The sequence below is a fragment of the Silurus aristotelis genome (assembly GCF_946808225.1).
Source record: "Silurus aristotelis genome assembly, chromosome: 21".
Lineage (NCBI taxonomy): Eukaryota > Metazoa > Chordata > Actinopteri > Siluriformes > Siluridae > Silurus > Silurus aristotelis.
In genome coordinates, this window is record NC_139594.1 from 7396144 (window position 1) to 7412577 (window position 16434).

A 16434-nucleotide genomic window follows, 5' to 3' on the forward strand; every position below is an offset into this window, starting at 1 on the left:
ATCCCACTTAATATACACTCTGGCCTGTATATAATATGCATATTAATATTTATGAAACAAGGACAGGATGCTTGCAAGTTGTATCCTTAAATGATCAGACCTCCATATGGCACTCTATCACTCTGATGAACCTATAAATGTCATATCGTATTTATTTAAAGCCTGCAGAGTATAAATCCCATCCTCTGTGCTGGAGGGTTTTTTTTCCTGGATGCCTCAGAAAGCCCTTAATTAAAATTCACAGTTCATCTAAAAGTTAAATGACCGTGTTCTCGTCTAGAGGGACGAAAAGAAAAAAAAAGATAAACTAAGATCCTTTTCTCTCAACTTTCTGCTCCAATAGCCTGGTGGAAATGAGGTCTAGTACACATGCAATAAATATTCATTTAACTAGGAAGTCACTACTGCTAAAGCAATAATCTTTCTTAAATAGGCTATATAAGCCAAGTGTAAACAGAAAACGTAACGATAAAATATTAAAAACTGCTCCAAAATCTGGTTTAAACAGTCATTTCGAAAGAAAATGTCAGGAGGAACGCGGTGTGTCCAGGTGAAGTTTCTATACGGACGGTATATGGTGTAACGCAGTAAGTCAGTGCAGGACCGTACATCGCGATGTTTTATTTCTATATTTTAAATTATTTCACGATCGTTTAGCTATATCTTAAATCTTATCTCATCTCATATTTTTATGAGTGTGTGCGTGGTTTGTGATCTGTCCACTTTTTTTGTTTTTTGGTGGAGTTTAAAAGCCTGCAGCAGGAGTCATGGCTCAGGTTTGGAGAGATGTAATGGCAGTGCTGCCTGCCACTGAAACAGAGTTCCCCCTTGTGTTCAGTGAAGTAGTTGAAGCAAGTGTACTGACCATGTTAGAGCTCAGCAGGAAGGAGCTGTACAGCTCATTAAACCCATCTTGTATTGAAAAAGCCCAGGTTATTATTGATTACTCCTGGGAGAAGCTCAACACAGGGACATGGCGAGATGTGGACAAGCAGTGGAGACGTGTCTACTCCTATGGTTGCTTGTTTAAAGCTGCAGCAATGTGCCAAGGAGAAGCATCACAAGACAAAGTCCTGGATGCCATTAAGACATGTGACATGGGATTGATCATGGGCGCGTCCATCATGGACAATAGTTTGCAAAGACTCATGGTGGTTCTGAAAAATAAAGTGAAGAATCCTGAAAGACTAGGGGACACTGAACAGCCTCGTCCAAAGGTGATCTATTAGATTATGCTTCATGGAGGTTTAATCTAATCATCTTTCAATTACAGGATAGACACTCCTCAGATAAAACTATAGTCACCTCTGATTTTCCTTTCTCAATAGAAACCTAGGGAAGAGATTATCCTGAAGCCAATATTAAACCCTGCACTATTCGTGCCAAGGGTTCGATGCCCAGCTTTAGAAAGTTTCCGGGCAGAATTTCTGGACCCCAAACTACCAGTCATACTAGAGGGAACAATTGACCACTGGCCGGCCATCAGGGAGCACATCTGGAGGTACTGAATATACAGCTGGAGATACAGAAGTGTGTCTGTGAAAATGCACAGCAAACTTCACCAAGAGAAACGACATGTATTGCCGATACTTAATATTGCTGTAGTAAGTAAGCTTGCAATTAATATATAATTGAACTACCTAAAATATGAAACTTAAAGGAAAGGTTATTCATGATAGTTGAATAAACAGACATTTAATTATATCAGTAATTGTAAGTTTGCTCTTGTTAGAAAATACAAAATGTATTACTGTAAATTGAAAACATTGAAACAACTGACAAAAATAAGCCTCTGGATAACCAATGCACATGTTAACACACTCAGTGGGCCTCGTTTAACTTTTAGTTTTAGTGTTGTGTGTAAATGACAGCTCGTTTACATTCAGTAATGCTCACAAAGCTCAATTAGAAAGTTAAAGATTGCAGACAGTTGGGAGCACGAAATTAACGATCAGCAGGAAGTATGAAAGACAGACTGTTACGTTCCTGTTTGAAGTCTAGTCTGGGGAAGTAACATATGTTTTTGTGATGGGTGTTGGAAGAAAGGGCATACCAGAGACCCAGTTTTACTTTTTCTTTCACTTTACTTTTTGGCGTATGATACAAATTTAGATGCGTAAATGACAGGACTATATACAACAAAGCAAAGGTGGATTCAGTCACGGTGCCAAAACAAAGAACAAAACAACTACAAAAAATACAGTGGGTGTCACTCACCTCTAACCCTAGTGTGTCTAAACAGAGTAACTTATACGTGGGGGTATGTAGAGGCGCCCAAGCTACCTGTCCACATGCTGCGTTTGAGCCCTTAGTAACAGCAGGTTATCAGCAGGAGTGGAAGATTAAGATTCCCGCTTCTCTCGATATCTGCTCCCTCCCCTCTTCCCCCCCCCCCCCCCTCTTGTTCCTTCACAAGTCAAATCAAGTCAAGAAGTCAAGTTCACGCCACGCCACTTCCTTCCACCCTCCACAACTTTTTTATCACCATAAGGATTTCTGTGTAAATCTGTTTACATCCTGCCCGATTAATTGATGCCCATTATCTCCCAATATTTATTTATTTTCTCTATTAGCTATTGTGTATGTTACACAGGTTGAAGAAATGATATATGAATATGAATCGACCCCCACTTCTAACTCGTGCATGTCATATGGTCAGTTCAGCTCCTGAATGCTACCCTGTGACTCTGAGAACCCTGTTCTGAGTTATGATGACTCGATCTGTCTTTGCTTGTGCATAAGTATAGAGTATTTGCGAGCAGTAGCAGGCTGCCGGACGGTTCCTGTCGAGCTCGGGTCCAGGTACACTGATGAAGAGTGGTCACAGAAGCTCCTTACAGTGAATGAGTTCATCGACCGTTACATTGTGGGCCAAGTACGATAATTATAGTGTATATTCTACAATCAGGTGTGAGATCAGTGTGGCCGGTTAATAAAGCTGTTTCTGCATGTGTGTGTGTGTGTGTGTTCACAGGGAGAAGAAGCTGCTACAGGATACCTGGCTCAGCATCAGCTTTTTGATCAGGTTTTAGTGATCTGTGGTTGTTTCCTTAGTGTCATTATTATTGTCTATATGTGTATTAATAAACATAATTGTAGACATAATTTAAATTTATAATATCAAGAGAGGCATTGTCTTTAATTTGGTGCTTGATGTTAGTTTTTGCATCCAAATCAATTTTGTGTACACCCCTCAGACCAAAATTAATTGGACAACTAAGTAAATAAGGCGATTGTTTAAAACACTTCTACACTATGACTAAAGTAAAGTAAAATATCCATGTTTTTCCCATTTATATGATTGATGGGCCTGAATTTATATAGATCTGTGTAGTGCAAAGTCATAAACACCACATTTTAATCAGCCAGAACAGTTTGTTTTCTGAAGCCTTATTAGTAATTAAAAGAAAATCAGTAATATTTGTTTATTCAGGTGCCGGAGTTAAAAGGAGACATCTGTATCCCTGACTACTGTTGCCTTGGTGAAGGAGATGAAGATGACATCACAATTAATGCGTGGTTTGGTCCAGGAGGAACCGTCTCTCCTCTGCATCAGGATCCCGAGCAAAACTTTCTGGCTCAGGTCAGTGTTAAGTGATGCTTTGCCTGATTTTTAAAAACATACACTATTTGTAAACTCTTTTCCTTTACCGGTGAATTACAGGTGGTTGGGAGAAAGTACATTCGTCTGTATAGTCCAGAGGAAACAGAAAAGCTTTACCCACATGAGTCTGAGCTTCTGCACAACACTAGTCAGGTACTGTATACTGCCTCTAGCCTCTTGACTAAACAGCCTTAATGACATTAATAAATGCTCTACGACTGACAATAATTATGCACGATCTCGCCCTACCCAGGTGGATGTTGAAAATCCAGATGTGGTCCAGTTCCCAGACTTCCTCAAAGCCGCCTACCAGGAATGTGTGCTTGAGCCTGGTGATGTCTTATTTATTCCCAAACAGCACTGGCATTACGTCCGCTCTTTAGAGCTCAGCTTCTCTGTTAGCTTTTGGTGGTCATGATTTCTAAACCGCCATAAAGGAATGTTATAATAAATTATTTTCATTTTTACATTGTGGACATTGTATGGGTTACTTTTCCAAAAAGTGGTTTCTGACTGGGATTTAATTAACAGGTGAACACTTATAATTTATGTATTGGGAAATATGCAACAAAAGTCAAAAATGTTATGTGAAAAATACTAATGCTCCTTTATATATATTAAAATTCTTTTATCATTAATGTTTATTACAACCAGGTTACAACAACGCCCAACACCATTTAAAAAATGTTTTTTATTTTTATTTTAGAATTTGTATTTTGTTTTTATTTTATATATTTGATCAAAACTATATTACACAAATAAGTAACAAAAGGAACTCAACGAGCATAAAGTTATTATAATACAATATTTTACTATTCTAAATATTTCTAATAAATTTCATCAGCAGTTACTTCTATTGTTTAGTTCAGAATTCACAAACAATCTCTTTGTCTTTCAACAACTAGAAGTAACTGTTTCCTTGTACAATCCTTTTATAAAAAAATATAATCAGTTGAACTGTAATCACACTGAAATCTGCATATATCAAATCTTGATATAAGGATGTGCCGAGTCTCGAGACGTTAATGCCTTCTGGAGCGGCGTGTGGAGGACGTGGAGGGTGTAGGAGCAGCCGTCTCTCTCGTAGATGAAGACTGGCTTTGGGATTCAGGCTGGATTTCTGACAGAGTAAAGCGAGATGCATACTAACATACCGGCTCTTTGTGTTTTAAAAAAAAACCGTGTACTGTCATTTCATGCCAACGAGAATCATCTTACCTGGAATCTCATGAGCCCAGAACTCACCACAGGAAGGGCAGTGTGGATTGATACGTCCTTTGAAATATCTAGCCACACAGTAATAATGCATCTTGATGCCACAATCAGGGTTTTCACACACTTGGCCCTGAAGATATAAAGAGAGGTGGGAAGTAATGAAGTCGTTTTCAGACCACCAACCTATTTCTTGCCATTGCGTGGCTTTTTTAATCGAACACTGGTTTATCGTTTCCTGATTATCACACAACACAGACGTATGCTAGTTTACGAAGCAAACAAGCAGGACAGAAGGAAACAAGAAGTTTGGGGTTAACGTGAATGAGGCAGAGGGAGTCAGTGTTGTAAACATTCCTGATCACCAACATCTTATCTCTGCTTGTGTTCTATATAGTGGTTGTTCAGCCGGGATACATTCATTAGGTAACAACATTTAAAATGATTTTGTATTAATATATTAGTTACAGCGTGACACTAAAACAGGTAGTTACTTTTTACTTAAGTACATGTCAGAGCCCAAACCTTTACTTTAGCTTGAGTGAAAAAGTGTAGTCAGTTGCATTTACCAGAGTCTTTTAAAACATTTAAATCAAACTTCCACTTGAGTGAAAGATGCGTGTACTTTTACCATCTCTGGATATAAAAGATAAGCATGTACAGAGATGGAAATTCTTATACAACCATTGACATTGAGAACGGATCACTTCATCAATATGTGCTCTGTAGAGGTTATTTCAATAAACTGTTCACCCTGAAACACAAATTAGAGTAATTGTGTCTCTAAGTGGGATCCACAGCTGGGCGTGTGTTAAAACCTTTTAATGCGTGACATAGGGGCAAAGAAGCACTTTATACAAGTTGCATAATGCAAACCTAGTCATGGTATATATTATTGGTCTAGAAATGGTATGTTTCTCTGTTCACAGTGTGAGTGGCCGTGTTGATTAGATGTTGATTGTTAGATGAGAAAGGAACTGATAGTTGAGAAGATAAGCCCAAGTTGACAATGTAAAACTGCAAAGTAATTTATGGAAGCCACTGAAAAGAGGGGGAAAAAAAGGTTATTGCTAATTTTTCTCCCACAGTTCGGACTTTTTTTCTCAGAACTGTGAGATATAAACTCGTAATTGTGAGAAAAAAAAGTCAGAAATGCAAGATATGATATTGAGATATTGTATAACGCAATTGTGAGAAGTATTGTGTGTATTTTTTATTTTTTATACAGTGGCGGAAATGGGCTTCCATTTTTTCCGGAAATATTTGTAAAATGCTTTGATTCTGGTCAGAATAGTGAGCTTAAGAAGCCTCTGATAGCTTAATTGATTCCATTCTGAGTTAATTGGTGGCACACCTGTGGATGCATATAAAGGCACACCTCAAACACAGAGCCTCTTTCTTTGACATCATGGGAAAATCAAGAGAAATCCACCAAGACATCAGAAAAATAATTGTTGACCTCCACAAGTATGGCTCATCCTTAGGTGCAATTTCCAGATGCCTGAAGGTCCCACGTTCATCCGTTCAGACAATAATACACAAGTATTAAAAACACGGGAATGTACAACCATCATACCATTCAGGAAGGAGACAGATTCTGAGTCCCAGAGAGGAACGTTTTTTTGTTGCTAAATGTGCAAATCAACCCTAGGACAACAGCAAAAGATCTTGTGAAGATGCTGGCTGAAACTGGTGAGACAGTGTAATTATCCACAGTAAAACGAATACTGTACCGCCATGAGCTGAAAGGTTACTCTGGGAGGAGAAAGCCATTACTTCAAAACCACCATAAAAAAGCCAGACTACAGTTTGCAACTGCACATGAGGGAAAAAATCTTAATTTCTGGAGACATGTCCTGTGGTCTGACGAATCAAAAATTGAACTGTTCGGCTATAATGATTATTTGGAGGAAAAAGGGCGAAGCTTTAAAGCCTCAGAAAACCATCCCTCAGAACACTGTCAAGTAAGGGGGTTGTATTATAATGTTGTGGGGCTGCTTTGCTGCAGAAGGGACTGGTGCACTTTACAAAATAGATGGCATCATGAGAAAAGAAAAATATGTGGATATATTAAAGCAACATCTGAAGACATCAGCCAGGAAGTTAAAGCTTGGGCGCAAATGGATCTTCCAAATGGACAATGACCCCAAGCTACCTCCAAATTAGTTACAAAGTGGCTTAAGGACAACAAAGTCAAGGTATTGGAGTGGCCATCACAAAGCCCTGATCTCAATCCCATAGAAAATTTGTGGGCGGCACTGAAAAGGCGAGTGCGAGCAAGAAGGCCTACAAACCTGACCCAGTTACACCAGTTCTGTCAGGAGGAGTTGGCAAACTATAAAGTCAGCAAACTATAGTAGAAAGCTTGTGGAAGGATACCCAAAACGTTTGGCCCAAGTGAAACAGTTTCGGGGCAATTCCACCAAATACTAAGGAAGTGTATGTATACTTCTGACTTTGATGAAAGTGTTAATAAAAATACATAAAAATTCTCCCTCGCTCGATTTTGCCATTTAACAAATGCAAAAAATATGTTAATATTTATTGATTTAAAACAGAAAAAGTTTACTTTGAGTTAATGTATGACAAAGAAATAAAAGTTGTTGTGTTCTTTTATGAAGTGTATGTAAATATCTGGTTTCAACTGTACATTATAAACTGAGAAATCATTGTGACTGCTGAGAGCTTCAAAACGCATAAAATAAAGTTACCTCACAGGTCCTGTGTTTCAATTGTACTTTCACACTTTCTCTGTGTGTGTAGTATCTGTACATGTTCTCCACCAGGCTCTCTGGTTTCCTCCCAATTCCCAAAAGCATGAAGGTAGGTATACTGCGCACAGCAAGTCGCCCTATAGTAATGGATGAGTGTCTCAATGTGTGTATGCATAGTGCTCTGAGATAGAGGTGCCATCCTGTCCAAAGTGTATTCTCCCATCATTAACCCGGTGTTCGCTGGAAAATTCACTACAGATCCACTAATAAAGATAAAGTGGCTACTAAAGAAGAATGATTGACGCTATTTAGGATGGATTTTTTCAGCCTTTAAGTTAAAGAATTTCCAGTAAGTGTGTAGCAGTAATACTTCCATGAGGCCTTTAGACTTTTTTTTTAGCTCACCTGTAGGACGATGTTGTGGCACACGTGGCACATTCTAACGAGGTCTGGGTAAACTGAACGTATATACTGCTCCATCTCTATGATGCAGCGAGTGCTTAAGGTGTATTCGCCTTGTTTCTGAAAGAAGAAAGAAATGCAAACATAGCATTTTTATGTTCTTTGTTTGGATTTGTTTTTAAGTCTCCTCTGTAAAAATGTAGGAGACTAATGTATTATTAATGCAAAGAGCTCAGAAGCTAAAAAATAAGTATATAGACTTCATATTTGAATAAAATGTGGCTCCTGTGGTGTATTTAATACATTTTAGATTGTTGCTAGGGGCAAGAGTTGCCTTTAAATATTCGAACTATTCAAAAATATAGATTACAGATTAGGCCAAAGAGGCAGGCAGGATAAAGTAGATGCTTTCAGAGTATAAAACTGTCTAAGTTATGTATTAAAATAGGCTGGTTTTCCACAGTGAAGTTTAACACTCAATATGGCATTAAGTATTTAGATGACTTGTAAAATTTATATTCCAGATTGCTGTTAGCCTCCAAGCTCCATCATTTGCCTGGTGGAGTCTGTTGAAGTCTAATACTTTTTAAGAGGAATTTTTCAAACCTGAGAGATGAAACCTTATAGTGAAAAAAAAAAATGAATGCACCATCACCAGCCTTTGCACAACCAGATGCAAGTCATCTGTCCTGACCTTTCTACCAAGGTTGAACACTTTCTGAATCTTAACTTGGTAGCTCACTGAAACCTGAGGTAAAAATTTTTTTATTTGATATTGTGAAATGTCCACAGTATGAGTCCCTGTTAAGAGTTTTTGCTCCAGAAATGAAAATGAATGATCAAACAGCGTTGTGGTATAAAATAGTCAACAACAGAATCAAGTCATAAAATATACCTCGTTTAACCATTTATCCTGGACAAACTTATTCATCACATGCTCTGTCTCTTTCTTTTTCATTTTCTTCGTCTGGAGACGATCGGCACAATTCAGAAGATCAGTGGATGAGGCAGTGCCGTTCTCAGAGTCTAAAATCAGATCCATCTGCGACGAAAGATATGTTAACAGAAGACGCTTAAATGAGTCATTTGGGTTGGATGAAATAAAAATTGTGAAATTGGATGACTGAAAGCATTCATTATGCAATGATGCCCTGCAAATGTATTTACTGTTTTCCGGAACAGTTCGAGCTCATTGTCAGCGTAATCAGAAGACATTCTCGTGATGTCCGTTTCGGCCATGTTCACCTGCATGAAGAAAGAAAAAAAAATGATAGAGAAAAATGTTTTTGCTCGAGATGACTTCACAGCAAAAGCATACACATTTAAACATGTTACTGACCAAGGCATAGTGTTGTGCTCCATCATCTTCTGATGTCCCTTTTCTAATGTGCATGAACATGGGCTGAAGATTAGTATTGATCACGTCGACGAATTCCTCCAACCTATCGGGCGCAAAATGAGCTACAGAGAAACGGGACGAAAATGAGGCGTGTTCAAAAGTGTTTTTGAGGCGAGATGTTCTATATTTCACCACATTCAACAACTTACACACCTCCATGAGTCTCACAGCAATGGCGATGAAGTGCTTTGGCTTGACTCGTACTGATTATACCGTTACTCATCATGGTCTGTAAGAACCGCTTATGACTCTCTCCCATGGGTCGGGACATTCTGACGAATTTTCTCCTCTTCAAAAGTAACTAGATTTAAAATAAAGGAGGGGTCAGGTTAGAAAAAAAATGGGACACATGACCATCACATTTGTATGTGCTTGATAAATATTCCAGATGTATTCCTCTTTCTGCTGTTATAGTAACCTTCAACATTTCTGGAAATGCTTTACTCGTGATCGAATTGTTTTGTGAAAAGCCTGCACCATTAACGGGAACCTGTGAAATCATGGCTAGTGTTTAAACCAAAGCGCATTACCAACCATGCTTTAAAAGTAAAAAATATATCAAAATTTCAATCGCCAGCACTAAATTTAAGACTTTAACACCACGTACTACAGGAGTTGTGTATAATGGCTGACCATGCGTTTAGACCCCAACTTCCTAACAAGCTGAGACATGCACAGAAAAGAATTGTACTTTCCTGTAATGCATACATGATAAATAAAAGTCGTTCTTCTCTTCTTTAAAAAAGAGCTTGTAATTAGCTTGTAATCACCACAGGAATCTGAAGATCAGACACCAAAGGTGGGCATTTTAGCCCTTTTTGGACCTCTATTTCAAGCCTCAGGTCCTGCTGCCTATGTCTTTGATCACAATCATTGTCGAATTAATAATTTTCTTTCTTTGAAATAATGAATGTGTAGCATATTTCGTTTCCAATTCGATATCTTGGTATCTGTTGTTAAAAATGATTTTGCAAGAATTTACTTTTTACACGGTTTACGGTTCTGCTTTGCAGTCTACAATAATACCAAAATATTCTCAGAATCTCCAGGATGAAGAAGTGTAAAGGGATGTAATTACCTGTGCAAGAATATTTACCAGTGCATTGAAAATTACTTTTATTTTCTCAACCTCCCAGTTGCAATCATTTTTGTTTTGTTTTTTTAAACACAAAACACAATAACAACTTTTACACTCAAATACACATCATGCATTGGTGCATTTAATTTAACTCTTACTACAATAAAATGCATGCACTATAACAGTGGAATAATGCAATATATATAACTATTTATTTGAGATATTTTATAGTTTTAGTTTCTTTTAGACTCCAAGGCAGGTTTTATGACTTCTTATTTAAATGAACCTGAGACCTGGGTACAAGCTATAGCCTATAGAGCTCATTAATGTCGCTAATCTAAGCTAGTTCATTGTTTTACAGCCATATTATCCTACCCATGTAGAAAATGTTCAGTTTTAATAGATATTTAAAGGTAATTATATTTAGTAACTGTACCTACTGGAGAAGTTTATAAGGTCGCATTCGATGTTTTCAATCCCCCGCGCTCTAGCGCATGCTAACACCGGCCGAATCCAAAATGGCGTCCTTAGCTTACCTGTAGATCCCTACGAAGTGATGATGTACTTTTATTTTGCGCCCTATGTAGTGCACTTATCTAGGGAATACGGACCCGTTTGGAATGATGACACATCGCCTGGAAAACAAACATTTTACTTCCGGTTTAGTTTCCTTTTGACGTTTAAGAGAAATAAATTATTTATATAATAGATTATTAATAATTGAATCGTTGCTACACAAGTAAATATATATGTTGTAGTTTACTGTACATTTAAATAAGACATAACTCATGAATATTAATTAGGCTTGCTTTTGTTTTTGTTTTTTTATAACGCACCTGACAATCATTGGCCCAGACAGAGTATAAAAGTATAAAAGCACGTAGACAGAATAATCTCTAATTATCCCTTGAATAATCTCTATTCACGGTTAAGAATAATCCTAAAACACACCATAGGATAATCTCTAGTAAATTGCATTAAGTAATCTCTAATCACCCCATAAAATTATACATATAACTGAAACATCACAAGTTACCCCTAGAATATTTTTAAATACCACCTCTATAATATCTCTAATTACCCCAGAATGATATATAAAAATGACTCTATAATACTAGCTAATTACACTACAGAATAATCTCCAATCAAACCATAGAATACATTCTAATTACCACTAGAATAATCTCTTGTCCCACCCTTAGAATCTATCTAATTACCCCTAGAATATTTCTATTTCCACTCTAATATCTCTAATTACCTTCAGGCCTCCTTATGATTTTCCAGAGAACTGCCTTAGTTCAGTTGTTCCAGAGAAAGCAGCAAAAACACACCCATTCTGCCCAAAAGAGAAGTAAACCAGGAGGAGGAGGTGCTGCTCCTACTGCTGGTAAAGTTGGTGTTCCCTAAACCTTCTTCAGTGCCACCCGTGCGCTACAAAGTAAACTTGGTTAATAAGGGACATGTGCTTGATGTGAAACCCAGGACAGAAACCAAACAGATCAGACTGTGATTCCAGGAGAACTTGGAAATCTTGTCTTTTACTTCCTGCCTCAACACAACGGTGAGTTGATGACTCATTGTTAACTCCAAGTTAGTAAGCTATACTTTTATCTATACACCGATCAGGCTAACAATATGACCTTTTACCATTATGAGTAAAGTGAAGAACACTGATTATATCTTTATCATGGCACCTGTTAGTGGGTGGGATATATTAGGCAGCAAGTGAATATTTTGTCCTCAAAGTTGACAGAAGCAGGAAAAATGGGCAAGTGTAAGGATTTGAGTGAGTTTGAAAAGGGCTGAATTGTGATGTCTAGACGACTGGGTCAGAGCATCTCCAAAACTCTTGTGGGATGTTCCTGGTCTGCAGTGGACCGTATCTATTAAAAGAGGTCCAAGGAAGGAACAGTGGTGAACCGGGGACAGAGTCATGGATTGCCAAGACTCATTGATGCAATTGGAGCAAAGGCTGGCCTGCGTGGACCGATCCAACGAACGAGCTCCTGTGGCTCAAATTGCTGAACAAGTTAATGCTTTTAATGATCGACAGGTCAGGACTGTTTTGGCAGCAAAAGGGAGACCAACACAATATTAGGCAGGTGGTCATAATGTTATGGCTGATCAGTGTATGCGTTATTTCTATTATAAAAAAAAAGATCTTTAATCTATTATAAAAATCCTCGTTTTCTTTTATTTTCATTAATGCAGCCTAGGATGGGGGACATGATCTTCATCCTCTATCTAGGCTTTCTAATCACTTTTGGCATGACTGAATCTTCTGAACACCACACCCAAGCAGGCAAGTTTGCTGTTAAATTTGCTTTCGCAAAAACACGCCAAGTCCATTGAATTCACTCAAACCATAAAAATAAAAAAATTGATCCTTTCAGAACATAACCTGAATCTGGAATGCATCAACGATTACCTCACAGAGATGATGTGCATTTTGACCCCAGTTCAACTTGACAGTTGCCCTGAATACAGTCTCAATGCCTCAAAAAATTATATGTAAGTTTCTCAGTGCAAATCCTTTAAAAGAAATTATAAGATTAAACTATGCCAAGTTAATGATCACTTGATTAATTCTGATTACTATACTTTGTTCGTCTGTTTTTTTTTTTTTTTTTGCTTTGTTTTTTTTTTTTTTTTCAGTTTGTTCACGTGTGATTTCAAGCAGCTAAACTCCAATGCGTGTGAATGTTTATTAAATGTTTCCTCTGGATTTCTTGTCAATGAGGACTACAAGGTTAAAGTGCTGAAAAATAAAAACGTTCTGTTCACTGAAAATATCTCTACTACAGAAAGCAGTAAGTGAACATAACCTCTCACTTATTTACATTTTATGTTTGATGACATTCTTTGCACTATAAAAGTGTTTATTTCAATAATTAACATGATGATGCCTCTGAATTCAAATGTTTTGAGATGTTTTTGATTTAAGTATCAGATATTATATAAAAGTGAATAAGTTGTCATGAGGGATAAAGTCTTCTTTAGTTGAGACTCTGCAACTTTTGTAGACCCAGCTTGTCTTATTAACATGAGTTTGAGCTTGGCTCACATTGGTTTTATCTTGCTATAACACTGTGTATTTGTCTATGTAGAGGAGTTAAAATTTTCTGTTAGTAGCCACAGAGTTCTTTCAATATAAAGGTAGAATAAAGATGCCAAACTGTTTGTATGCATTAAAGACAATTTATTATTTTACAGAATTTTTTTTGTTTGTTTGTTTTTTTTAGTTTATAATTGCATGTTCTGGGATTATTTGGTCCAGTGAGTCTTTATTCTGTCTGCAAATCTCAAAATGTGTGCTAACTGAAAGATCATTTACCATAGATTGTAGATGCTGTTAAATGTATAGCTTTTCCAATTCTTTTACTGCTACCTTTCTACACATTTCATGTTATGTTCCTGTGTTAATTATATAACTTTATTAATGCATTTTTTTTTAAACAGTTAAGCCCAAAAAGCCATTTATTGTGGCAGTCAATCAGACACAGGATGGAAACTTTCACATTGTATGGGACACCGAATATAAAACCAAGGAGCCCATATTCAACAGTGATCTGATTTCAGAGCTCACTTACTATGTCGAAGGAAACAAAGAACGCAGAAAAAATTTAAGTGGACAATGTGTAACAAAAAATGGACATCCAATTTACATATATGACAATTACAATTATTATGTACATAGCTGACTAGTTTTATAATTTTTTCCTTTTTTCCATTCAGGTGACACTAAATAAAGGTCAGAAGGATTATTGGCTTGTAGGCCGAAACCTTGAGTCCAATTCCAACTATACTGTGAGGGCAAGAATAAAATCAAACGTAAACTTAATATTCAGTGACTACAGTGATCCATATTGGTTTACCACCCGTTAGTATTTTATTAGTTTTTAAATCATTTACATAAATAAATAAACTAATGAATTAATTAAAAAAAAGAACATATTTAACCGTGTCACATGCATCTGTGTCCTCAGCCCCATCTCCAAATAACAATCTCAAGATAATAATTCCCATCATATGTTTAATTCTGATCATCTGCATATTCACCATGTACTACTATTACGAAAGGTATGTAACAATGCTTTAATTTTAGTTACTTTAGATAGTTTAGGTACAGTTTTAAAGACAGGGGCATTGAGTAAAAGACAGAAGGTGGAGCTGGAGGTAGCAGAGCTCAAGATATTGAGGTTTTCGTTGGGATTGACCAGGATGGACAGGATCAGAAATGAGTTTATTAGAGGGACAGCATTTTGGAGACTATGTGAGAGAGGCGTGATTAAGATGGCTGATGTAGAGGACAGGGTGTGTGGAGAGGGATGATCCGCTGTGGCGAACCCTAATGAGAAAAAACCCAAAAGAATAAGAAGGTACAGTTAGTACTTTTAGGTGAATGTGTAGGTACTGTTGCCTACCCATGGTCTAGAACTGTATTTAACCCTCCAAATCCTTGTACTAAAGGTTTTTATATCTTTATTTAATTTTAGAGCTACTTTAGCAATAGATATTTTCAAAAAGTTTGATACTTTTGCACCGCATTTCTGTAATAACATTCTATATGTATATACACATTTGCTTAAATGTAATAGTTTAAATATTATGGTCAGGCACATATTATAGTTTTTATAGTCAGTTTTTAATTGTACGTAATTCATTTTTAATTGCAGACTCCTGAAAGAGTGGTGGAAAAAGATTCCTACCCCAACAATTACCACTAATTTTGTAAAACAGGTAGGTAGCATTTGTGTTCCCAAAAGTTGCTGCATGGTAAAAAAACTATTCACCCCAACACACACACACACACACACACACACACACACACACACACACACACACACACACGGTAAAATGACTTTCAAAAGAAACAGTTTAATTCTATCTTGCATACTTTTGATGTTTTACAAGGTCCCAAACTTGATGTCTTTTCAAAATGACTTTTCACCTGTTCATCTTGACTCGTCAAAAGTGGTCCAACCTGGGGACAAGACATGGTGATTTTTTATTTTATTTTACAGTATTGAAAAGAAAGTAGCAATAAATAAATAAATAAAATAAGCGATATTCTTTTATTGTTAAGTGCTCTTCTAAAGTCTTACTGTTTTCCTGTCCTCAGGCTGGGATCTTCTTTGGTGGATGTTAGAGGTGAAAATAGCCTCAATAGCCTTGGTAAAGATGGCAGTTCATGTGAAGTGGTGTACGACCAGACAGTTAATGAGAGTGTAGAAGACAATAATGCTCACTGGGAGCTTGTGAAAGAATCTCAGCCAACAAACCTTCGTCAAACAAACCTGATGTTAGCCAAATATTTCAAAAACATGAAACCAAACAGTGACGACATCCAACGGGAACGTGGAAATAGTTTTCATTTCACTAACAAATTCTATATGTTCTCTGGCTCTGACGAGCTTCCCAAACCTACTATGGGCTTTTTCGATGACCGTAATAAGGAGGAGCATGTGTTTTCTGTCGGCCCATGCACTGGTTGTTTAGGATCTAAAAACACCAGCATTTTAGATTGTGCGCCTACAGACCAAGCATTTATCAGTTCCCATAATGATGTTAATCTGATCATGGAAAAGCAAATGTGCAGCCCACAGAATATTTCCTGTGAAACCGGCATCATCCAAGTGGAGAACGGATATAAAGATTTTCAGAGCTTACTCCGAAATTCAGAAGAACAGCAGAGCCTTGCCTGTGAACCCGAGCTAAAACATCTTTGTGGCCCAGTTTTGCATACTCCTCCAGGTATTCAGATTGACTCTTCCTATCACAGGGTTTGAATTCACAACTCAGCCTGCATCATTTTCTCAGAATGAAAGATTTTGTAAGAACATACTTTTTAAGCACAAGTTTACTGCTTAATAGTGAATACATTCTAACTATGGCAATATGAATGATATAAATTTACTCTCAAGTGTTACACTATTTTTATACATTGCCATTGATGCTTTATACTAACATTGGTACAAGACTTATTATTTACATGTATATAATGAATAACTCTACAAAAATAAAA

At 37.1% G+C, this 16434-nt stretch overlaps 3 protein-coding genes across 5 annotated transcripts in view; 2 read left to right on the forward strand and 1 right to left on the reverse strand.

Moving 5' to 3' along the window:
- The window catches only part of kdm8 (lysine (K)-specific demethylase 8), a 174681-nt gene extending 170610 nt beyond the window's left edge, over positions 1-4071 (forward strand). Inside the window, exons 1-8 of one of the 2 annotated variants that reach the window (XM_083524546.1) lie at positions 59-591; positions 760-1217; positions 1329-1501; positions 2743-2875; positions 2975-3025; positions 3434-3583; positions 3665-3757; positions 3858-4071. In XM_083524546.1, the coding sequence (XP_083380672.1) occupies positions 768-1217; positions 1329-1501; positions 2743-2875; positions 2975-3025; positions 3434-3583; positions 3665-3757; positions 3858-4022 (1215 nt within the window). In that variant the 5' untranslated portion in view covers positions 59-591; positions 760-767 and the 3' untranslated portion in view covers positions 4023-4071. Of the gene's footprint in view, positions 1-58; positions 592-759; positions 1218-1328; positions 1502-2742; positions 2876-2974; positions 3026-3433; positions 3584-3664; positions 3758-3857 lie in introns of those variants that run through there. The other variant, XM_083524547.1, reaches the window with a different exon arrangement.
- A 324-nt stretch (positions 4072-4395) lies between these two features.
- nsmce1 (NSE1 homolog, SMC5-SMC6 complex component) lies at positions 4396-11799 on the reverse strand. 2 transcript variants are annotated; one of them, XM_083524613.1, is made up of 8 exons: positions 11668-11799; positions 9485-9632; positions 9272-9393; positions 9100-9177; positions 8828-8974; positions 7936-8052; positions 4823-4949; positions 4396-4724 (listed from the first exon to the last, which is right to left on the reverse strand). In XM_083524613.1, the coding sequence occupies exons 2-8, from the start codon at positions 9600-9602 to the stop codon at positions 4627-4629; spliced, it is 807 nt and encodes a 268-aa protein (XP_083380739.1). In that variant the 5' UTR covers positions 9603-9632; positions 11668-11799; the 3' UTR covers positions 4396-4626. The 2 variants fall into 2 exon arrangements, with proteins under 2 accessions (XP_083380739.1, XP_083380738.1); XM_083524612.1 differs by lacking the exon at positions 11668-11799 and adding an exon at positions 10850-11023.
- Positions 11800-11829: 30 nt separating this feature from the next.
- LOC310716951 (uncharacterized protein) lies at positions 11830-16434 on the forward strand. The gene is made up of 10 exons (XM_083524610.1): positions 11830-11970; positions 12621-12711; positions 12803-12920; positions 13065-13219; positions 13869-14036; positions 14145-14289; positions 14396-14489; positions 15086-15149; positions 15324-15409; positions 15532-16434. The coding sequence occupies exons 7-10, from the start codon at positions 14470-14472 to the stop codon at positions 16196-16198; spliced, it is 837 nt and encodes a 278-aa protein (XP_083380736.1). The 5' UTR covers positions 11830-11970; positions 12621-12711; positions 12803-12920; positions 13065-13219; positions 13869-14036; positions 14145-14289; positions 14396-14469; the 3' UTR covers positions 16199-16434.

Excerpts from the sequence above, each read along its gene's own strand:
- nsmce1 (XM_083524613.1), bottom strand. The coding sequence starts at position 9,602 with ATGTCCCGACCCATGGGAGAGAGTCATAAGCGGTTCTTACAGACCATG. Across the intron at positions 9,394-9,484 it reads TTGCTGTGAGACTCATGGAG|CTCATTTTGCGCCCGATAGG; the intron begins GTGTGTAAGTTG and ends GTTTCTCTGTAG. Across the intron at positions 8,975-9,099 it reads TCGAACTGTTCCGGAAAACA|ATGGATCTGATTTTAGACTC; the intron begins GTAAATACATTT and ends CTTTCGTCGCAG.
- LOC310716951 (XM_083524610.1), top strand. The coding sequence starts at position 14,470 with ATGTACTACTATTACGAAAG. Across the intron at positions 14,490-15,085 it reads ATGTACTACTATTACGAAAG|ACTCCTGAAAGAGTGGTGGA; the intron begins GTATGTAACAAT and ends TTTTAATTGCAG. Across the intron at positions 15,150-15,323 it reads CCACTAATTTTGTAAAACAG|GTCCCAAACTTGATGTCTTT; the intron begins GTAGGTAGCATT and ends ATGTTTTACAAG.